This window comes from Wyeomyia smithii, chromosome 3 (assembly GCF_029784165.1).
Source record: "Wyeomyia smithii strain HCP4-BCI-WySm-NY-G18 chromosome 3, ASM2978416v1, whole genome shotgun sequence".
NCBI classification, from domain to species: domain Eukaryota; kingdom Metazoa; phylum Arthropoda; class Insecta; order Diptera; family Culicidae; genus Wyeomyia; species Wyeomyia smithii.
In genome coordinates, this window is record NC_073696.1 from 191,306,787 (window position 1) to 191,332,160 (window position 25,374).

The 25,374-nt window shown below is 37.9% G+C and overlaps 1 protein-coding gene and 1 long non-coding RNA gene across 6 annotated transcripts in view; one reads left to right on the forward strand and one right to left on the reverse strand.

Moving 5' to 3' along the window:
- The window catches only part of LOC129726728 (uncharacterized), a 50,221-nt gene extending 42,953 nt beyond the window's left edge, over nt 1-7,268 (forward strand). The window contains exons 2-3 of the long non-coding RNA XR_008728393.1: nt 6,406-6,724; nt 6,852-7,268. This is a non-coding gene — a long non-coding RNA (uncharacterized LOC129726728). The remainder of the gene's footprint in view (nt 1-6,405; nt 6,725-6,851) is intronic.
- Nucleotides 1-25,374, reverse strand: part of LOC129726724 (box A-binding factor-like) — a 63,376-nt gene that overhangs the window by 15,075 nt on the left and 22,927 nt on the right. For all 5 annotated transcript variants that reach the window (XM_055683753.1, XM_055683754.1, XM_055683752.1 and 2 more), the window contains exon 2: nt 13,315-14,725. In XM_055683753.1, coding sequence (XP_055539728.1) covers nt 13,315-14,725 — 1,411 coding nt within the window. The remainder of the gene's footprint in view (nt 1-13,314; nt 14,726-25,374) is intronic.

A 25,374-nucleotide genomic window follows, 5' to 3' on the forward strand; every position in this document is an offset into this window, starting at 1 on the left:
ATTTTTACTTCACTTTTTTTTGTTACAGCCATTTTATGTTGCATACTTTTTGCATACCGTCGGAAGCGGCGGCCTCTCGCATGCAAACAACTGATCTACTGGATTGCCCGGATTACTGAAGCATAGGGGCAATCCCCTAGTTTACGTCCGAACGAGCGGTAGCGAGTAAGGACAGCATGCGCCCCGGACAATCGTGTTGGCCGAAGGCCACGAGTGTGTTGCATTTAATTTTCAACAAAATCAATTTTCCATTCTATGAAACAATTAGGAAACGGAAACAAATAACAAGGGAACAAAATAAATATTTCCGAAACCCTCTTTGTATTAATTCTCAGAATTTTTCGCATGGGTGGTAACACTTTATCGAATCAAATAGCCAAAATTCTCCTCAAGCATTACGTATTTTATGGACGTTTTCTTACAAAATTTCAGCTCATATTTAAAATAAAGAAAAAATTTCCTGCTATAAATAATCGAACCTAAAATGATGTATAATCGAGTCCATATATCATCGAGTCTATATATAATAGAGTGGAGAATCGTTGTATGGTAAAAACGAAACTTGATAGCAGAAAGCCAGAACCAAGTTTTTTTTGTTTTATTTGGGGTTCCAAACAATCGTAAATTTATCGGAAGTCGATTGGTTTTTTCTCCGCTTGGCGCATTGCATTTCAAATTTAAATGGATATTTTTATCGAAAAACCAACTTTTATGCATTTTCCATTCTGAAGAGCTCAAAATGGCTCAAACCATAGGTTTCATAACTTCAAATGGTAGGTTTTTTTTATGCCTAACAACTTGGCCGAAGACACTAAAGAGCTAGGGTGTTCCAAAAAAATACTAGAGCTGTTCAAAGTTGAGTATGTCGAAATTTATGCTGCAAATCATTTTTTATGCCAACACTGCCAGTGTACCGGCGTCAGTCAGATTTCCATCAGAAGTAATCTCTGAAACTCGTTGTAGATTCTTTTTACGCCTAGAATATTGACCTAAATTTGTTTGCTTGATCCAGCTGAGTGTAAAAACTCGTAACGACAGATTAAATCTGATGGGAATCCTACTGACGCTGATACATTGGTAATGTTGGCAGAAAACAAGATTTTCTGCATTAAAATCGACATACTCCACTTTGAACACCTATAGCTCTTCTTAGGGACATTCTAGCTTTTCAGTGTCCTCTGCGAAGTTGTTAGGCATCTAAAATACTATACTTTAACATAATGCAGTGCATTATTAGAGCATTTTTGAGCTCTCTAGAAAGGTAAATGCAAAAGAGTAGGTTCTCCCATATAAATTTTCATACAAATTTGAAAGGAAATGCGCCAAGCGGAGACAAAACAAATCGACTTCAGGTAAGTTTAGGGTTTTTGGGGCCCCAAAAAGAACCAAAAAAACTTGGTTCTGGAAATTCGTTCACTTTTCCCCACCCCAATATATAATCGATTCTGACCTATAAATAAGTACAGAGACGTTTCGATTATACCAAGATAAATTTCATGTTATTTTCGTGTGTATGTGTTAATATATGTTCATATGTGTGTGAAGGTAAAGTTTTCAATGTTTGATATAGTTGTGCTGTTGGCTACCTAAAATTTGTTACTTAGAGTGAAAAACAAAATACACCAGAAATTATAGAAATCGTGTAAATCTATTTTAACAAATAATAAGTTCGAATGGAAGAGGGTTTCACCGCTAGGTGGATAATTTCGGGTTTCATTTAAATCATCATTGATTATCAATGATTTTTCGGCCTTTCGAATGATTCGGCCTTTTGTGGTTCGGCCGTTTGATACATTCGGCCGTTTGTTATTTCGACCGTTTGAAATTCGGCCGTTTGTGATTCGGCCGTTTGTGTTTCGGCCGTTTGTAGGTAAACCTCGAAACAAGAAGAAAATCGCCAGATAATTTTGCGCGCCATCATGGAAAATCCGATTGCGACCATGAGATGGTTCAGGAGACAACTGGGAATCACCTATACAATTGTGTCTCTGGTGGTGTAAACGCTTAAGGAGTCTCATACGACCGAGCGACGGGCTGGAAGTGAAAGGAAATCGAAGGCAGCTGATCCTGTGGAGGCCCGGAAGGTGTTGGATTTGCGACGCGGCTCTGAAGGCAAAGTGTTTCGCCTGGTTCGTTCAACAAACCATGAAACGAGCTGGCTTCGTGTATTCAAGGTCCGGAAGGCACCGAACCGGCGTGATCAACAAAACACGGCGGCCAAATCCCGCACAAGGAAGCTGTATCGAAAGTGGTTGACGAAACCGATGTGTGAGGTTATGGATGACGAAACCTATATCAAGGCAGACGCAAAGCAGCGCGGTTGGAGTTTTACGTTGCCAAATCACGGTTAGATGTTCCGGAGGACATAAGGAAGAAAAAAGTGGACAAATTCGCCAAAAAATACTTGCTCTGGCAGGCCATATGCCAATGAGGTAATCTGAGTAAGCCGTACATCACAACGGGTACCATCAACAGGGAAATTAACAGCACCAAGTGACTCCAGTAGCGTCTGTTGCCCATGGAGGCGAGATATTTTTTTGGCCGAACCTGGCATCATGCCATTACGCGCGTTGTTTTTGTACTGAGAACCGCCAACCCCCCAAATTCACCAGGGATTCGTCCGGTGGAGAGATTTTGGGCCAAAGTTTGAAAATCGTCCAAGATGTTTAAGAACGAGTTGGAGTTGAAGAAAGATTGGATGAAAGTGACCAAAAAGGTCGGCTCCACCATTACAGAATATGTAATGAGGGGTCTCAACGGAAAGGCGCGGGCTTTAAGCGATGCAAAGAAAATTGAATAAAATAATTCAAAAATACGTATTGGTTGATTGCCTGAGAATCCGACTTAACCTTCTAGTGCACAAATTAATTTTTAGACTGACTTCGAAAAAATCACTATGAAGCTTTATAAACATTTTGTACGTTCTTATTGAAGCTTTTTAAACATTCACCTGAAGACCGTCTAGAGGCGGCACTGGGCACTAGAGGGTTAAATAAATTTTTGGCGAACACTTTTGTCTGGTGTGTTTTTTTTTTTTTTTTTTTTTTTTTTTTTTTTTGAAGACCGGCCTTACAACCAACTAGCTCAACTCCACTAATGAGTTCGATCATCCTAAAACCCGTGTAACGCAATCGGGGCCAGCCATAAAGGACAGACATGTCTGTCGCAGTGGCATTTCTGCCCAATGCCATACAAAAAACAAGGCAGTCGGAATGTTGGAATCCCGAGTTGGGAGAGACTATCAGTGTCAGTAGGATCGTAGCGCTACCCGATCAGAAGAGCATAGCTAAAAAATTACAAAATTCTATCAACGCGAGATACAAATAACATATTTTGATACAATTTTGTATTTTTTCTTATAATTGTATTTTTCCATATAATTTTGATAACAAAAATGAATCGGAATGAGTTATAATAACAAAACCTGAAATGAAGTAGTTCTGAAACAAGTTTAACTCATTTTTCGTCTTTATCAAAACCTGTTGCTTCTAACAATGTTTGTTATTATATTGTTCTATATACTATCTTATTTTGTTAGAAAGCTGATATATTAGTAACAAATTTTGATATGTGTTTGATATGAGTAGAATCATTTCTGTTATAATTTCTGTTATTTTAACACCTAACGGCATCAAATTGAAAACACAGCCTGTAAGGTTTTTCCCGTAACAAACTAACAGCTTCTGTTACATTTTTGTTTTTTCTTTCTGATCGGGTAGCCACGTAATTTTCCAGTATACTATTAGTTGACTTCGAAATCTTAGTTCAATAAACAAAACAGCTTGAGCATCCTTACGTTATTTTTTTCTGTAGAAGTCATAGACCAAATTATTTTACTTTAAAAACAAAAAAAAATTTAATGAGTAGTCACGGTGACAACTTGAAGTACAAATGATATTTTGTCATGGAATAGTCACCAAGTCGTTAAAAGGAACGAATAAATTTTCCTGATAAATCCATGATGATATTTCATAGAAATAGTTTCCCCAGTTAATCACTGTGACATTTGTAAGAAAATATAACTCAAAAGCTATAATCAAAAATACACGCGACCTTTTTATAAACGTATAAGTAATTGACATTGTCGTAGCGGTTTTGAACGAAAAATGTCACTATTTAGTCACCGTGACTCTTGTAAGCAAATATATGTCAAATGTTGTTTTAAAAGAATATTTATCACCTTCCGGGGCAGAAAACCTCCAATAGGAAAGTTACTTAGGAAACTCCCATGTCGGTTTCTTTTTGTATTTGGTAATCTCAAACCCGATCCATATTCGATTTGTTAGGTCAAATCGAGCCTTACATAAACTCAAAGCTTTGAATCTCGAATAGTATAAAATGTTAGTGATTTTTATAATTGCGTCATCAATCAGTGCTTACTTTATATATTATAAAATTGGGGTTGATAAACCACGAACCCCATTTTTTCACAAATCTTGAACTGTTTATTTCTAAAACTGCTCAAACCCAAATTCTACCGCTCGTGGTGGGTTCGGGTTTCTAAAAGGAACCCCAATCTTTTAGAAATATCAATGATAAGAAATGTCGTTAACGCCATTTTGCACATAAATGACGTTGGGGAATGGCTTCTGGAGTATTTTGTGCTTCTGATGAAACCAAAGCAAAGCCTTGGTGCTACATTCCGATTCGGATCTTGACCTTCTGTTTACTATACACAGACTTCGCAGCCAACCATTAAGTGTACAGGGAAATTGCGGGCCTAGCGCTACGATCTACTGCCACTTACACTCTCCCGAGTCAAGGCTCGATTCTACGACGACTGGCTTGTTAGGCCCGCTTCGTACCTCGAGACCAGCTAGGGAGGCATATTTGTGCTTCTGATACTTACGTCAAAATTCTGGCGCACGGTAGTTTGAGTAATTCAGTTCAGCATTGAAAACCTAGGCAAATCTTAAAGCCTGCTGCAATACTTGGTGACGTTCCAATGTGTAAAACTCAAGCAGGCGATAAAAATCCGAATAGAATGACAGGTTGGTAAAATTACACCAAGTCTCTCAGAATTAGACGAATAAAATGTCTTGCACACGCGCGAACCGCAGGTTCCATCAACGCTGGTGGAGAATCCACCAGCTGTTTCTAACAGAGGGGTATATTCGTCAGGCATATTTTTAAACCATAAGCTAAAACTAACCTGCAACCCATTCTAAGAACATCTACGATATCTTTGAAAAATAGAATAAAAACAAGCGATCCTAGATTGCTACCCTGTGATACACCAGCATTGTTTTTGAATGGAGAAGATACGCCGGAGCCCAGCTTAACATGCCTAATTCAATTGCGCAGAAATCATGCAATTCACTTAAAACTGCAGTAAAGTATCAAGATGGGAAATTTTGTCAGTAGAATTTGGTCATCAATTCTATCGAAAATATGAATCAGTTGGAGACGTCATTTTTGTAATTTCACATTTAACCGTGCACAAAAAGACAAAAATTCGGGTTTGACATTCCAAGAGTTTTTGCTCGTTTATAATGTTTCCAAACCCAATTTTCAGTCCATGATTACTACAATAAACAAATCTGGGGAAAACTCGAATCTTGACAAATGTTACCATACAACTAATGATTTTATTTTTTTTAATTAGAAATATTCACAGTAGTAACGATCGTTTAAACTGAACTATGTTCATTGAGTGCCGTCTAAAAGAGTTAAGATCTTAAACTTTATATATTTTTTTAATTTCGCAATATCGAAACATATGATTATCTTATGAGCAGTGAAGTAGAATTTAACTAGAGGTAATATTCAATTCAGTTAATTTAATTGTGTCAGTATAGCGCCTAATAAAAAAAATTGATTACATTCTTTAGAAAAGTAGTAGATTACTATTTTCTCTGCAATATTTTCATACGATGTTTTTCTGGTTTACTTTCTTAATAAATATAGTTCAACAGAAACGACAGCCGCATTGTTACTTGCATCATAGAGTGTACTCACATTCTAAAATCCATCGGCACTATATTCCTTTATTCCTGATATCATGGAACTGTATCATAACTAACTCAGTATTTCAAATTACTTTCAACATCAAATTTGCACCAATATTCCTTTCTTTCACTTTGTAGAATCTTATTCTATTTCGATCATAAATACACTTCCAGATTATAAAATCAATTCAACTAATCCTCGATAATATTAGAATCCGAAATAATCCCGCAAACGTTCCACCGAATCCCGCGCGCAAATCACAACTGGTTGAAACGATACCGATGCGCCAACTGATGTAATGATTTGGTCGCGTCTCACACAAAAATGTCACCAGTCGTAACCCGGTACCTGTCCACTGGGCTACAAACCATTTCGCACGTGACTCTTTGTTTGACGTTCGTGCCTGAACACCATAAACTGTACACCATACCATGTACAAAATGTTATTCTTTACAGCTCGATCGCGGAACGGAGAGGGTGAACCACGGCGGCGCTTCAGGCCAGAACGCGTCCTGCGCTCCACACAGAAATCGCCAGAGAAAATAAAATTTGTCCCACTGACTTCAGAAATGCGACTACCATCGACGCGCCGTGTTGTTGGAATTTGCAGTCGTTGCATTGAAGAACAACAAATTTTCTTACTTTTCAGCTATTATGTAATACTGGCCGCAAAGTCTGACGATAGCCAAAAGAGACGGCAGGCACGTGCGCGTCATCGGGCTGGGCAACATAGAGCAACATATGTCAACATATGGACAACTCGAATTGACTATTTGTAAGTAGAAAAAAATTGGGCGTACTGCATGCGTATAACACATTGTCACTTCATAATAATCCTGTATATACGCCCCTTTTGCAAGCAGCATGACACCAGGTTATTTTCAGACTTTCAAAACTTCCAGATTCCAGAACAGATTGCGGCTTCATCTTTTTTCAGCTTCACTAACCTAAAACAAAACCGCCTCAAGTTTTCGAAATCGAAAAACAAATAAAAACTGAATGATCACAAAAAAACCAGAACTCGACTAAGCGCGCTTCATTGGTTCGTTACTATGGTCATAAAAATAAATGATCTTCATAACGGAACCTTGCGATACACTTTACACTATATGTACATCAGCTAGTAATTTACTGTAGAAAAGTACCCACGTTCCATGTGTATGTTGTCGGTTCGCGATCAATTCAAGCAGAACGGGAAGACGTGACCGAGCGCAAAAAAATCAGAACCAATTAAAAAATCAGCAAACAAGTCAGCAATGCACAGAAACCTCCAAGAGTGTCTGATTTCTTGACTATGGACGGAAATCATAACAAGATCGGCACAACCCCGGGCTATCATCGGTGACCGACAGCGAAGGTCATCCAAGGAACACCAGTGCTGTGCGGTGCAGATCCTACGTCTGTGCACCTCTTGACCAGGAGAAAAAAAACACAGAAGATCTGTTGTCTTATCGCGTACCAGCAGTTATTCATCCGCAGAGAAATTCTATGGTTCATGTTTGCGCACACAGATGCCTTCGCGAGTTGTACGCCGGTTCAGCGAAAACGATGATCCCTAGCATGAACGATCAGATCAATCATGGCTAATCATACATGATCCTGGCAAGGTCCTGTTATACGCACAGACCTGGTGATGCGCACAACTAAAAGTGTTGCGGTAGTTCGATCGTGATTAATAAAAATTGATAGCCCAAAACAACATGAAAAGTTTGTTCTAAGACAAAACACGTTTAAGATACATTACAATTCATACAAAACGGTAAAACAACATCTAATTCCAAAACCTAAATTAATCCACCAAGCGGTCAGACTCAGCCTTTCTCATTCAAACTTATTATTTGTAAAAATAGATTTACATGAATGCTTATATCCAGGTTTATTAAGCAGACAGTATGTGAAGTAAAGAGAGCGAAAAATAAGCGAACTGGAAATATGATACAGATTTGGAAAAATATACCGCATCCCGACGGGACTTGAACCCGCAATATCCCTGTCTCCGGCATGGTGTTTTGACCAATTAAACTACGGGGGACGGTGGTACTGTTCCACAATAAAATATGAAATTTGACGTAATGTTAGTGTTTAAGAAATAGCGAAATAAAAGAAATGACTCTTAATTTCGAACAATTCAATCACGAGCGATACCGGGAACGTTCAAATAGTACGATACCACATTTAAATCATGTTGAGGCCATATATATTGATCAAAGCAGGTATAGTTTTGAATAGACTTTGCATTTCTTTTCGTTCCAAAACTTTTGAACCACATATCAAATTGTTATGAAGTTTGTTATTTGTAAGTTTGAGAGATGACTCGTTTGTATGACACTAGTTATGTTCAAATAAGTCGTGTAATCTTTGAGATAATAGACTTTCGTTGTTTTAACAATTTAATACATAACGGTTGCTTAAGTTTGATTACAATCAAATGAAAAGGGAATGTATAGGGCAGCCAAACTTTGAAACCACGTGTTCGATCATAATTCATCAGTTAACCCTTAACTAGCCCGTTCATCTAATATCAATATTGTTCAAATCGGTTGTGTAGTTTCTAAGATAATGAAGTTTCGTGATTTTCACATTTCGATACATTACAGACGAAGTTACAGTCCGATTACAGCAAAATTCAATAGGGTGTTATGAGGCAGCTAGACCTTTCATTTGACCTTAATTTTGTGGAAATCGGTTCAAGCGTCTCTGAGAAAAGTAAGTGAGTTTATGTAGTCTTTGGAATATGTTTCTTTTCATACCTGGATTTCACATTTTTAAACATAACAGGTAAAGTAATGGTCCGATTACAAAAAAAAATCAATAGGGTCTTATGGGGCAGCAAGACCTTCCATATGACACTGATTTTATGAAAATCGGTCCAGCCATCTCTGAGAAACATGAGTGAGATTAAATAGTCTCCAAAACACGTTTATTTCGATAAATTCTGAACCACAGGTTCAATCTTCATAAAATTCATAAGTTAAGGGTCTTTTAGGTATCCCGTTCATTTGAAATTAATTTTGTTCAAATCGGTTGTGTTGTTTCTGAGATATTGATGTTTCGTGATTTTCCCATTTTGATACATAACCTCGAAACTAAAAATCCGATTACAATAAAATTCAATAGGGTCTTATGGGGCAACTAGACCTTTCATTTGCAACTAATTTCATTGAAATCGGTTCAGCCATCTCTGAGAAAATCGAGTGAGATTGGGAGAGCGTTACATACACACACACATACACACACACATACACACACACATACACACACACATACACATACACACACACACACACACATACATACAGAAAATGCTCACCTCGTCCCTTTTGAGCACTTTTATATCTTTAGTTTTTGCAGTGATTGCTATACCTTTCTAGGAGAAAGGCAAAAAGCTGCTTCATAATAACATTATCTAATACGCAGACAATAGAACGCATTTTCTTCTTGCCGTTCGATATTCCAAGAAACACAACTCCTCACGTTCCATCGTCTCGCTAGTAAGCTATTTACATTCGACGACAAAATGAATTGGTGGTGAATCGGAGCACGCAACATGCTGACCTAAGGTGAAAAGTTTTATTACGGCCTCAGCTTGCATTCCGAGATGATGCCACGGCCGGTTAATGGCTGCTATTCAGTTGTAAACAGTGCGACGAGTCAGTTGATGGATTTCTGAACTATACCCGGACGTACATAATCAAAACTAACCTTTGCAACTCGTATTTCATGAAACACTTAAAAAGTTTGAATAGAATTAGATAGCTACAAGGAGTTTGACATTTGATACCGAGTGGTATGTAATACAAGCAATTGTCTTCCAATTCCAACTTTTGTATAAGTATCAAAATTGTAATATATTAGTAACCTATGAAACTATAAACTTATAATCCACAATTCAAATATAATATTTTTCGAATAAGCAAACAATTTTTTTTTAAATATTCAAAGCAAACAAAATACAACGCAAATGGAGCGTTAGATATATTTTTGGCTGAGCAGTAGGGTGGGACAAAAAAAAATTTTAGCTCCCATGCACTTTTCGTGTTCCTTATGGGTCCCATAACAACTGTGTAACTTTTCAGATCGATCGGAGAAACGCCCGATTTGCGTCCGATTTTTAAAGTTTCCATACGATTTTATATGGGAAAATCCACTTTTTCAATACTTATTCTCTAGAGATGTCCAGTTGGCTCCAAATTTTCCTGGGAAAAACTCTTCTGAAAACCGTAAGCCGCTACGATGCTTGTAGAGACAGCTATTCACCCCAAACTGATTGAATGTCTGACGGACGGCTCACAATTGAAATTTTCCTGCAACACTGCTACAGCATGCTGCTATTGCAAACTTGCTTAAATATGAAAAATAATTTCGCGTGGAATTGATTTTAAAAGTGTGAGTTTTACTCATAGTATCTTCGGGGAAGACTCCAAGATAAATTTAAGCGATATCATTTCTTATCACATGGTTGAATTTGCAACAGCAGCATGCTGCAGCAGTATTGCTAGTGAAATTCAATGGTGAGCCGTTCGTCAGATATTCATTCAGTCTGGGGTGAATATCTTTTTTCACCAACAAAGTAGCGCCTTGCGGTCTTCAGAAGAGTTTTTCCCAGGAAAATTTCCTATAAATATCATGTATTGATATATTTTTAGGAGCCAACTGGATATCTCTATAGAAAAAGTTTTGAAAAAGTGTTTTTTCCCATATAAAATCGTATGGAAGCTTTAAAAATCGGGCGTTTCACCGATCGATCTGAAAAGTTACGCAGTTGTTATAGGACCCATAAGGAACACGAAAAGTGCATGGGAGCGAAAAAATAACATCATCGCTTTTTTCCATATAACCGTGTCCCAGTCTACTGAGCAGTCCAAAAAACGTAGAACGACTTTTATCGTTTCATGAGAAGAAAAAGTGTTTCAATCCTCTACATGCATGCACTTGCACTCGATATCAAAACTGAAATTTTATCCATGCTCAATATACCAAGCTTGTGCCATCCCGATCAGAAAGAAAAAACAAAAATGTAACAGAAGCTGTTAGTTTGTTACGGGAAAAACCTTACAGGCTGTGTTTTCAATTTGATCCCGTTAGGTGTTAAAATAACAGAAATTATAACAGAAATGATTCTACTAGTATCAAACACATATCAAAATTTGTTACTTATGTATCAGCTTTCTAACAAAATAAGATACTATATAGAACAATAAAATAACAAACATTGTTAGGAACAACAGGTTTTGATAAAAACGAAAAATTACTTAGACTTGCTTTAGAACTACTTCATTTCAGGTTTTGTTATTATAACTCATTCAGATTCAATTTTGTTATCCACCCTCGCGCTGATAGAATTTTAGAATTTTTTAGTTATGCTCTTCTGATCGGGATAGTTCTGAAGTTTGTGTAATTTTATACAAATTTTTCATCGAAGCATATTGCGCAGAAAACCAACATTTATTAAATTTATAGTGGACATGAGTGAGTTATGAAACGCAATTAAAAAGCCTCTTCCAGAGAATTCGGGTAACCTTAAACTATAAACGGTTGAAATCCGGTTTCATACGTTCACCCGCAATTTAGATGATTACCCTGTACGTGAACTATTATGTATTCGCAATACTTTCCCCAATTAAATGTCAAAATGCTGTTTCTCAATATATTTTGATACTAAAAGTTATAGTTTTATAAGCAAAATTTATCCTAAATGAAATTATGAATTGCGGAAATTTTATCGATTCCTTCTCAACATGTATATAAATGAAAGAAAATAGCCCATTATTCTAGACTACCTTTTTCAGTTGAAACAAAGTTTTGCTAACTACGATTATTTCGTTTGGTTTATCATTAAACATAACATATTTTGTAAAAAGCAGTTTTTCAAAAGGGCTTACGTAGGAGTTTTTTGTGCAAAATATGTAACATGAAACCAACTAAACCTGAAAATTTGAGTTGAAAAAAAGGTTGCAAAAATTAAACGTAATTTCAGAAAAAAAATACGATGCAAGAAAGCAAATTAAAATGTATAATGAGGGACAAAAAACCCTCTATATTGAATTTTATCAACCAATTCCAACAATGTTAGTAGCAAACTGAATATAACGATGATAAATAGTTTTGTTGGTGCATATTTCTAATTGTGATTTTTAGATATTTATTCATTTATTTATCAGCTTTTTCCCTAATTGAGAAGAAAGTTCATTTTTGTCAACAAGACGATAAGACGATCTTTATGCTGACAAAAAATCAAGAATATACCAAAATAGCCGATGAATATGAAGGAACCGAAAAAAAAAACTAAATATCAATCTCAAAATTGTTGTCCAGGCATATTGTGAACTTTATTAGTTTGTACATAAAATTCATTCGTATTTGTTTCGAAACAATTTTTCATTTTGTTTCTATTTTTTTCTGGAAATCAGAGAAAAAATTTAAGCTTTTTTTCCAAAATGTTGTGCAAAAAACTTTATACAAAAATTGAATTTTATCACTTATAATCACAGGAAAATTTATAAAAAGATTTTTGAGAAATTCGACGACTCCAGATTTATAAAACTTGCAAAATTCTTTGTTTCTATTATCAAATTTCAGATCCTGCCCTCAAAAATGAGCGTACATATGTACAAATTGCAAATATGAATTCAACGTATCTGGATTTGTTATTTCATTTTTGTTGACATTCAGTAAAATTTTTATTAAAAAGAGAATATGAAATTTCGCAAATTAATGTATTTTGGATAAAAATATATTCTTTCAAATTTTCAAGTGCCTTTTTTGTTTGCTAATTCAAAATACGCACACACTACAGTAACAACAACATTTATTATCGTCTGATAGAAATATAAATCAAAATTCCAAACACTGCAGTGAATAGAAATGTTAGATTATATAATTATTATAATAATAATTATTATTATTATTTTAATATTAATATGTAAAAAAAATCAAAAGTACTGAGTGTAAAAAATATGCTGATCATATCATCAGTTCGATATTCATAAGTTTAAATTGTTTAATGTGATATGTTCATCTGCAGTATGTGAATTGTGACTAATATTCGTAAAGAATATTCAGTTTGCTTTTTCTAACATACCTTGTACTAGTCTAGGCATTTGCTGGGTAAACGATCGACCTCAAGGAAAACAAAACAATATCCACCCTGCAAAACTTGTTCATATTACACTCGCTTGGCTACGACAAACTGCTCTACTCTAGTTGGCAATAGTTCCAGTTGCGGCTCAAGCCTATTTCAAGCTACCACCACTGGCCATTTGGCACGGTTATGAAACTAAATAAAGCATCACATGTCGTTCCCATGTAGAACGAGACTCATGTTATGCCCTCAATAGCCTACAACAGACGAAAGTGTCCACTCACCTGCTAGGAACACCGCCGTGCAAAGCATCGTAAATGCTGGTTCCGTGCTGCATCAGCGCCGCGGTTGTGTGGTCGTGAACCGGTGATGATTGGTACATGTTCGCAGCCGTGACCGCCGCCACAGCCACCGATGACGAGGTAGTATCACTCCCGCGAGGTACGTTGATCAACTGAGTGAAGCTCGTCAAATTGCCGTCTAGTTCGTCGTGCGAATAGCCCGAGGGACTTCGCGATTCGCCTCCACTGCTGTTGCCATTGTGTGCGTGCTGCTGTTGCTGCAGCTGATGATGATGGTGATGATGATTGAAGTTGATCACACTTTTGTCGTTATTGTTATGATAAACTGCAGCACTATAGTCTTTCAGATCATGCAGGTCGCTATGGTGGTGTTGAGGTGAATCGCCACCCAAATCAGAACTAGGATGAACCATGCCTGACGCACCTCCAAGTGTAAGATAATGATCCACGATCGCGCAATTCTCGTCCTTCAAAGTATCGGCAATTACTTCATCTATCGCAGAATTATGCTGATGAGGATGGTTTACTTGGTGATGCAAGTCGTCGCCAAGATGCTGCCCCAAGGACGAACCATAAGGCGGGCACAACGTTAACAAACTGCTCCTCATGGCTGACGATTCGCTACTAATAGAATTAATGCTTAAATTCGAATGCTGCTGCTGCTGGTTCTGTGGATCGTGCGAATGATGATTGCTGGAGTCACCGTAGACGTCTCTTTGCTGGTGTTGGTGATGATGGCTTAAACTGCGTTCTTCGTTCCCCGGTTGCGAATCGTGATGATGCGGATGGCGTATGGGTTCACTTGTTTTGTACGACAAATCGTATGGCCAACTGTTAAAGGAAGGATCTGTCTGGCTTGGGTAGCTGAAGTAAGCTCCCTGTTGATATAAATTTGGACTAACCGCGAGGACGGGCTGCAAAGTGGAGTACCGTGGTGGAGACGTCAGCTGTTGAGTGGCGTTCGTCAATACTTCATACCTCTGAGCACTCTCCTGTAACTGCTTAGAACTTGATGTAATCACCGAAGGAGTGTTTACATGCTCCTCGCCACTTCTTATCGATGAGAAAATCATAGAATCACTTGTGTGGCTGCTACCACCTACACCTCCGTTCGTGAGCTGTGTTGATAATGCACCGGTCTTATCTCTAGCGGCACCACAGACCGGTCCGCTATCGGAATGTTTACTAACAGTGTTTTCACTTTCACTAACTTCTTCCGAATTTTCTCTCGAGATACTCGAGCCACTATTGACGATGGAATGATCGATCTGCTTCCTATGTGTAACTGAATTACTACCGCTGTTATCACTATGCTGTGTACTGGTTTGCGGTGACACAACAACTGGTAACTTGAAGGCAGCCACAGCCACATCATACGTCGCATCGGTCCCGTCTGGAACGAAACACAAACGAACATAAGAAAATACGAAAGAGTAACAGCTCAGCAAAAAATGAAAAGAAATCATCCAGACATAAGCCAGAACAGGACGCAACTTGATCGACAAACTTTACTGCCTCTTATGTGTCCACAGTTCTGTCAGTCAGCATAGCACAAAGCAAAACAAAACATAAAGTTCTAAGGTCAGTCCTCAGTCATTCCTGAGCCATCCAACACTGAAAACACGGGCCCGCTCTTCTTTCGTGACAAACAAATGAACAACCGAAGGAGAATCGGAAAACACCACCCATCGACGACAAAGGGTTTCCTCGCCCGCTTTACCTCCTTCCGTACAGCGAGACAAGAATGCTTTGTCTTACGTAGATCATCCTTACCTAGCTGAAATGACTCAGTGAAGCAATAGCCTACCTACTACAGTATCGAGCGCTTCACGTAGCATGATTCATCCGTTGCCTGAACGTTGCTCAGCATGAGTTCATTCAGAGTACGGTTATATGCTGTTAGCAAGATTCATGTGTTGGTGCATACACATGTGAACCTTTCTTTTAACCCTCTTTCGGGTAGTGAACAGTTAGTAAAATAACTCCGCCCACTTCGCTTACGAGTGACAGAGAGTTTCAATATTGATGCAAAAAGGCACAGAACAGAAAAAGAGCATACGATTATTTGTTGTCGTCGATGCGAGCGAGAGCCTAGATTTTATATAAAACCAATTAAAACTACTGTAATGATTGGCGATGGCGATTCTCTTCAGTGGTTGTTGTTGATACGGTGGCTATTATAGGTGGATCAATTATACTGATGAATATTTTTCGAAGTTCAGAAATGCACAAAAAGTAAACATAAGAATATGTTTAGGATAAAGAATAGCCTGCGTGAGTTCGCGCGTAAAAATTAAACTACAAACACAACTCTTGTTGGCTACGAATAATCAAAACTGAAACAACTTCCGCCGTTTATTTTCCATCAACCTACGTATAAATCCGACGCTTACAGAATACGTTTTCTAAGAATTTAGCCCCAAAAATACTCTCCAACAAATTGGACCCGTAGTAACTGCAAAACTTTATGTTTGAACTTAAATTGATGGCATAGTTAGTCGAAATAAGATGATAGTTTGAAATTTATCGACTCGAATTAACATCTTTGAACAACTTAAAAATACTATTTTAACAATTCATCAACAATTAAACAATTCCCAATTAATTCAATTAAATAATAATTGAAGTAAAGATGACAAATTATTTCCGGAATTGTGATAGTTTTTGAGACATTTAGCAATACAATAAACTCTTTTTATATGCTTTCAGGTCATTCCTCAAAAAGATGCACTTTCTGCTGGGTGCTGAAACTAATAGAATTCTAAAAATTTTAACACGAAATCCTAAAGTAGCACTTTTTGTACAGATTTTCTGCGAAAACTAGCGTCCAATTATTCAATACTTCAGTATGATACTGTAAGTCCTTAACCAAACGTGAAGCAGAATTCCTATTTTACAACCACAGAAAATTATTATTTACTAAAGATAGATATTTTGTGCATGATCCTGTAACGAATCCGAGAAAGGGAGAGTGACTAAAATAGTATATATCTGATTAGTAAGCTAACCAGAATTGTAGTGAGCATATATTTGCATGTTTTTATATTTTACTAGCAATAATATAAGCCACAGAAAACACTGAAGAAAAAAAAGAAACTAACTAACAAACAAAATTCGTTGGTTTTTCGAAAAACTTGAGGTTGATTCAGTAATAAGTATTCGTTCAACAAGTGTAAGTAAAAGTTGCCCAAATACTTATTTTAACAAACGGATTATTTTTTCTAACACCAAAGCTCTACGTATCATTTCATTGTATTTCAATTTTTCATAACTTCCAATCTAAAAAAAAACAACAATAAAAGACTATGACAAGCTATATGTTGACTACCACACGATAAGCGAAGACATATGAAAAAAAACTGTCTAAGAATGAATTATAGGGAACTAATAATGCTTCGTCGAATAATATATACCTGAAAAAAAATTGCTTTGGCAACAAAAATTGAAAACAAATATACAATTTTATTTCTTTTTTTAGAATTAAATTTTTTTTTCAAGAAAACTTGAAGGTATAACAAAAATTTTTGGATGGACGAAGAAATTTGTTTTTGGTAATTGTTTTTTATTAACATTTTTAAATAACTGTATTCCAATGATGTTAATAATTTTCAGGGTTATTACAGAAACCTTAATTTTTAATCCGCAAAATCCGCGCCACGGGGTTTGGAGATCCGCGCCGTGAGAACTAAATCCGCGCCGAAAAAAACTATTGAAAGCTATTGATTCAAGCATGGTGAAATTAATATCATTTTCAGTCATTTTCAAATGACTGGGATACGGTTAGGTATCTAGGAACAAGTGATTTTCTCGCTCCAATGCACTTTTCGTTTTTCTTATGGATCCTATAAAAACTGTGTAAATTTCGTGTTAATAAGTGGAACTATATTTTTGCGCCCGATTTTCCAAGTTTCCGTATGATTTTATATGGAAAAATGCACTTTTCCAAAACTTATTCTCCAGAGATGTTCAGTTGGTTTCTAAAATTATATTGATACATATTTGCAAGAAGTTTTCCTAGTGAAAGCTCTTCTGAAGACCGTAAGGCGCTACGATGCTTGTAGTAAAAGCTATTTACCTCAAACGCACGAGAAACAATTTTGCGTAGAAACAAGCTTAAAAGTGGGATCATTTTCGCAAGGTGTCTTCGGAGAAGCTTTCAATCTTAATTCTAAGCGAAATTGTTTCTCATTCGTAACAAGTTTGCAACAGCAGTATTGCTGAGAAAATTTCATGTTTGTTCCAATTCTATTACCGTTCGTCATATATTCAATCAGTTTACGATGAATATCTTCCTCTGCAAGCATCGTAGCGCCTTACAGTCCTCAGAAGAGTTTTTCCCGGGAAAAAAACCTGCAAATATCATGTCATGTATAAGTGCCTACCAGACATTTCTAGTGAATAAGTTTGGGAAAGTGGATTTTCCCATAAAAAATCATATGAAAACTAGTTCCACTGATCGATTCTAAAAATTTACATTGTTGTAATAGGACCTTGGAACTGACTTTAATTATTTTTTCCACGCAAATGTATAGTTTATTCGTATTTAGTCCATAGGCGTCAACTTTGGGGTGGCAAGGCACTTTGATAGGGCGGGGGCCTAGCGTGGATGGTAACATCTCCGCCAACCACGCTCGACGCCTGGGTTCGAATCCAGTTCGCTTTCAACTTTCATCCGAACCAGACGTGCTTCGAGATATTGAAAGAGTGCTTTAACTGCGTTCAAGCTTTTGTTTTACCCATTAGAACATCTATTGTTTTGTTTGAAGGAAAGAGTACCTGAACAATGGAGCCAAAAAGAGAGAACACAATAAAGCTTCGCTTTAGATCGCATACAAAGAACCCGACGAACGATGAGGTGTTCATGTTTTTCAAAGAACAGAAATGGACCTGCGACGATTTGAGTGCAATGTACCGAGAGGACTATAGTCTATTTGTGCGGTTTCAAACGGAGGCGCTTCTAAAAAACGCACTCGATAAGCTAGGAACCAGTGTAGATTTCAAGTATGCGAATGGAGATTGCGTGCCAGTATGTGTGACAACAGCAAATGGTACATTTCGCTATGTGCGAATCTTTGGCCTGCCCCCGGAAGTCAAGGATGAGCAGATTGCTGCTGCCCTGGGAAAGTACGGAACCATTCATCAGCTAGTACGTGAACGGTATCCAACTGAGTCTGGTTTCCCTATACTGAACGGTATACGGGGTGCGCACATGGAAATCATGTCGGAAGTTCCGGCGCAACTTCATATCCAGCACATCAGAGCAAGGGTCTTCTATGACGGTATGCAGAACAAATGTTTTACTTGCGGAGCTCTGGATCACCTGAAGGCGAACTGTCCGAAGCGGCAGACGGTTAATGCACGTCTGCAAGCTGCGGCCGGCTCGCATCAGAAGGCTGTATCTGACCTTGGGAACAGAAATGGAAATAATGGAAACTTTGGATCGTTTGCAAACGTGGTAGTAAACGGTTTTGTGGCCCAACCATCATCAGCATCTGGCATGGTGGTGCTGGGACAGCAGGAAAAGCCGAAACTTCGCGACGCTACAGACGCAGCAGCAGAGGATGTTACTACTGAGCAAGGTAGGGATGTCGAAATGGAGATTGAATCGAGCAACAAGAAGCAAACCAAGCAACCAAGCAAACGCAAAGATTCTGATTCATCAGAATCTGAAGCGGTCTCCAGAAAACAAATAATTGTTCCATCGGTAGAGCATAGCCTTCTGCTGGCTCAAGCACGACGTTCTAAGTCGTTGAATACCAAGGATAAAAGCGGTGGGAAGGGTACTAAATAATTAATAATAATTCGAAACCAAGAAAAATGAACTTCATTTGCTCAGTTGCAACGATTAATCTTAACAGCACTAATACACAGATCAACAAGAACCTTCTCAAAGATTTTATTAACGAGCACAATATCGATATTGTTTTTTTTTTTCAAGAAGTCTGTTATCAGGATTTTTCTTTTGTAACTTCACACAATGCCTAAGTTAACATAAGTACAGATGAGAAAGGTACGGCAGTACTTGTTAGAAAATCCTTTGCTTATTCTAATTATTTATTAGGTCTGTCTGGAAGAATTGTGTCTCTTGTTGTAAACGACGTAAATTTTATAAATATCTACGCTCAATCCGGGAATGAATTAAAGAGAGAGAGGGATAGAGTGTTTACGGAAAACCTGGCTGTTCATTTGAACAAACCTGGAACCACCAGTATGATGCTTGGAGGGGACTTTAATTGTATCTTGGAGGAGTGCGATTCGAAAGGATTGCAAAAAAATTACTCTAATGGACTTAAAAATCTAGTTGAATTTTCTCAATAAAAGATGTAGCAAAAACAATGAAAACACAAAGATTCACTTTTTACAGAAATCAATTGGCTTCACGATTAGATAGGTTCTATGCGTCAACAGAAATAGTAAGAGACGTATCTAGCTGCAAAACCTTGCCATTGATCTTTTCGGACCACCATTGTGTGTTACTAAAATATCGAATAAAGCAGGAACAAATGATACCACGTGGTAGGGGTTACTGGAAGATAAATCCAAGCATACTTGTAGAGCATGATATTAAGAATAGATTCGAAGGTGAATATAAAAAACTGCTAGAAAGAACACAACATCAAACCGATTTAAGTTCATGGTGGAACTACTGCTTTAAAGCAAAGGGAAAGAGTTTCTACAAATCAGAGAGTTGGCAATTGAACCAAAGAAACAGAGCCTTGAAAACATCATTATCGAATAAACTTTTTGAATATTTTGAAAAACAGGCAGGCGGGGAAAATGTCGAAAATGAAATAGCTATAATTAAATCAAAACTAATGGATTTAGAACAAAATCGTCTGAAAAATTTAGGTAAAAAACTTTCACCTAATTCTATTACAGAAAGTGAAAAGATGACAATCTATCAGCTTTCAAATGCAGCCCATCGGGAAAATAATTTTGGCCCAAAATTCAAACACGAAAATACGTAAGTAACAGATAGAGATCTCTTAGGTTCACTAGTACACGCACATTTTTCGGAATTGTATAAAAGTACGCCAGATGATCACAATATAGATGAATTCGAAAATCCGTTAAATTCAATAACCAAGACACTATCTACAGAGGAGAAGACAGAAATTGTTCAAGAAGTAACTATAAACGAAATATGGGAGATATTGAAGATGTGCAACAAGAAAAAATCACCAGGCCCAGATGGATTGACGTATGAATTTTACATTCATTATTTTGATATCCTAAAATCTGACTTAGTAAAATTATTCAACTTATACCTGAGCGGACATTGTATTCCCCCCAAGGAGTTTACAGAGGGAATTATTGTTCTATTTCCGAAGAAAGGCGACCTTACTTGTTTAAATAATCATAGGCCGATCAGCTTATTGAACACTGATTACAAACTTTTCTCCAAAATTTTATATAATAGGATTAAGAATTATATTGAAAATCTAATTGAATGTGGCCAAAGCGCATGTATTCCTGATCGATCATGCATAGACAATCTAAAAGATGTACGAAGGTTAATGACAAAAGCTGCAGAAAGTAAACGCTTTAAAGGACTTCTTTTAAGCCTCGATCTGGAAAAGGCATTCGATAAAGTTGATCACCAGGTTCTCTGGAAAGTATTAGATAAATTTGAGTTACCGTGTACATTGATACGGTGCATTCAATGTTTGTACGGAAAAGCAACTTCCAAAGTCCTGTACAACGGATTTTTAACCAAGGAAATACAAATTAACTCTTCAGTTAGACAAGGGTGCCCACAGAGCATGTTGCTTTTCATTTTGTATGTGGAACCACTTATTCGGATGATTGACAAAAGCGTACTCGGGGTCCTTGTATATGACAAATTCCTGAGAGTAATCGCATTTGCAGATGATGTAAATGTTTTTCTTCGAAATTCAGAAGAGCTTGATAAAGTCATAAATATCATTGCTTCGTTCTCCAAATTTTCGAAAATTAGGGTGAATATTAAAAAATCTATTTTTTTGCGAATAAATAGATGCAACGGTGGACCATTTCAAGTAGCTGAAACTTATAGCTTGAAACTGCTTGCAGTCACGTTTAAAAGTACGTGGAACGATACTGTTGATGTCAATTACGAAAAGCTTATTAATGAAATCAAACATAGAATATGGTTAGTTTCGTTTCGCAATATGTGTTTAATTGAGAAAGTATGGTACGTGAATACCTTTATCCTGTCCAAGCTGTGGTACCTGGCCCAGCTCTACCCTGCAAAAAATGAACATTTGGCAAAAATTAAAACAATCGTTGGAAATTTTTTATGGAAAAATCAAATTTTTCGAGTAGACAGAAGGCAGTTGTACCTTGACACTGAGAACGGTGGACTTGGATTGATTGACCCAACGGAGAAATGCAAAGCGCTTATTGTATGGAATATCGTTCATAAGAAAGATACAGATAATGACTTTATCGCCGAAAAATATTTATTAAATTTTAAGTCCTTGGCTAAACTTACGTGGAATGGGAAAGCGTGGATTCAAAATATAGGACAATTGAATGAAGGACTGGGCTCTGCTAAACAACTGTACCGCTTATTCATAAATCAGCAAGATTTTGTTCCGCATGTACAAATCATTTTCCCCCAAATCAATTGGATATCTCGATGGAAGGTTTTGAGCTGTCCTTATTTGCTAGTTGAAGATAGATCTACACTGTTTCTGTTGTTTAACGATTTAATTGCAAATCGGCAAAAAATGGAACAATATAAGGTCAAAGATACAAAAAACGACATTTGTGAATATTGCAAAAATCAAACTCTTGATAGTAACGATCATAGAATACACCGATGTGAGTCCTCAAAGCATGTTAGAGAATGGGTAACCAAAATAGTGAAGAAAAAGTTCAAGATAAAGTATAATAAATTAGAAGATTTTTTAATGTGGGAAATTGACCAAGACACCCCCTCCGTCAAAGCGACATACTGGTTGGTAATTCACTGTATTGCATTTTGTTTGCAAAAACACCCCAACGCTAGCTTATTCATTTTTCAAAAAGGAATTCGTGAATTCAGATGGAATAACAAAGAATTAGTCAAAAAGCATTTTGGAAGTTGTCTAAACATATGCTAACATGAAAAAAAATATAGAATTTAGTATTTAGTTAATGAAATGAATTGTACACATAAATAAATATTTGTAAATAAATCCTTTTAATATAAAAAAAAATCCCACCGCCGACATAGGTGTCGATGGTTGTGAGGTGGCGTGATCCACTCACAACCAACCAAACTGGTCTAGATTCAATCCTAGCCGATACCGGGAGATTTTCTGAGGCGAAAAATCTCTGGGATCACGCCTTCCATCGCATGAGGAAGTAAAGCCGTTGGCGCCGGTCCGTTAATCAACGGGTCCTGGGTGGAGTCGCCTCCCGGGTGTCGGTGATTGGCACAACAACAGTGGCGGAACTAGACCGACGGAAAATAAGCTAGAATATAAAAAAGGGACTTTGATTTAGTCTAAAATGCAAGACATTTGAGTTTTTATATTTTGGTTAACAACTATTGAACATGAACAAAGTTTTATTGTATTTTAGGAGGGTGCTGCCAACCACTCAGCCAAATTGGTACGAAATCCTTCAATATTGAGTTTTAGGTTGTCGAAAGCAAGGCTGCGGAGTACTTAAAACGCGCTAAATCGAGAAATGCAAAATCCGCAAAAAACGCAAAATCCGCGCCGACTGTAACAACCCTGGATGCATTTTGAACCACGAACTCATTACTAAAAAAGACTCGTGACATTATTTCAGAATTCTTGATGAAACATGACATTATTTCAAAACTCCTAATAAAAAGTTTAGAATTTGAAAATTTAGGGACAAATTTTTACTTGATAGGTGAGTTTTAAAGTTTACCTCACCAGTCAGCTCCAGGCCAAAGAGCCTCTTACTGTTCGAAGAAGTCATCTCCATTTAATTCGGTCCATGACTGCCAAACACTAGCCATGTCTGAGGAGCCCCCACATGTCGTCTTCTACTTGATCGAGCCACCTTGCTCGCTGCGCGCCTCGTCGCCTAATTGTTGTCGGGTCGTTATCAAGCACCATTTTTACCAGATTGTTGTCCGAAAACTATACGACACGGTCTTCGCTGTTTAGACGATAAGTTGTTCTCCCAGCAGCAGATGAAACTCGTGGTTCATTCACCTCCGTCTTCTCTAGAACCTCTTCCTCCCATGTATTTCGTCTTCGATATGCTAATGACCAGTCCAATTTGCCCGGCTTCAGCCTGCAGTCTGATCTTCGTCTCCGTCATCTTCTCCAGGGTTCGTGCAACGAGATCAATGTCATCGACGAAGCTAAAGAGCTAATCAGTCCTCCCGAATATCGTGTCACTCGTGTCAACACTCGTCCTTCGCATGCCCCCTTTCAAAGCGATATTGAATAACAAGCACGCTGCACGATAGTCCATCACCTTGCCGTGACCCTCTTCGAGATTTGAAGGGACTCGAAGGTATCCCCTGAACTCAAATTCTGCACAACGACCGGTCCATCGTCGACTTAACCAACGGTATCGGCTTATCTGAGAAACCCTTATTATGCATAACCTGCAATAGCTGCCGATTTAAAGCCGATAAATAGATAGTGTCTGGGCACGTCCTATTCACGCGAACCGCAAATATTGGCAAATATTTGGTCCGTGGTAGCGTGGGCACCCATGAATCTCGGCTAGTATTACCCCGTCCTCTCACAAACAGTGATATTCAACCGCATATAACCTGGGAGAGTACTGTGTAGGTGGCGTTCAGCAATCCAGCTTGTTGCCCTTTTCGTAGATGGTGCGCACGGTACCCTCTATCCACTTTTCCGGTACTACCTTCTCCTCCCAAATCTTGACAATAGCCCATTGTAGCCTCTTAGACAGTGCTGTGCGTGCCACCGTGTTTTAACAGCTCACGGGGGAGTTGATTGTTTTTCAACCGTATGATCTCCTCTTTAACTTTTTGTCGGCTTGCGACATATAGTTTTCGTGCGTCATCAACACTGTATAGTTCTTCCATCGCCTCGCGATTTCAATCATCCTGCTAGCGCTTCTTCTTTCAAAAGACCGAGTTTCGTTTGTTCCTCCATAGCTGCTTGATGTTTGGTCGCGGCGGGTGACTTCAGTGCGTGTTGCGCACCGTCGAGAGTTTCAAGCGCATAAATACTTCAACGAGGTGATGGTCCATATATATTCACACTACGATAGGTACGAACGTTGCCAACGTTAGACAAAAGTTTACCGACGATTTTGTTCTCCACTTGTAAACCTGGTGATCTCCAGATGGCTCTGTAGATGTCTTTGCAAAGAAAGGAGGATTACCATACCACAGGAAACGTTTTCGTCGTCGGGTCCTTGGGGTTCCCTTCGTGTGAGCAGTGCACTTTAATGATGTTGTAACATTTGCGTTACAAAAAAGGACAAAATTTGACGATTTTTCATGGGTTTACACGCACTAACGAAACTACGCATACAGTATCAATCATATTGACTCACGAGTCAGCAGAAAAAAATCGATAGCTCTATCAGTCAAACTCAAACCGTGATAGTGAAAACAGTTAAGCTACTCCATTCAGATGTGTGCGCGTTTAAATAACAGTACCTCGGCGCGACGAAAACGGACATCGTGCGGTAGTTCGTGGACACCGGATACGCCCGTTCTGGTTACATTAGTTACATTCTTTTAGCGGAAGCTGAGACGGACAGACGGCCCAATATTAATAGTAGCGTAGCAGGTTGCGCTTGTACCAGCTGGCTTTCCGAGTTTGCTTTCGGCCCGGTTGGTCACATGTCTCATTTGTGCGATCGTGACTTGGATACAGCCTCCTACTTTTTTTGAACGAGGAAAACTTACCGTCCAAAAAAAAATTTAAAAAACCGCTTTATTCAAAGAATCGTCTTTAAAAAAAACATCGCAAAAAGGCATTAGGCGATATCCATAAAGTACGTCACGCATGGAGGGGGGTTAAGGAAATCGTGACGATTTGTGACGTGGGGAGGAGGGGAGGGGGGGTATAACGTTGTGTGACGTCACATGAAAAATATTTAAAA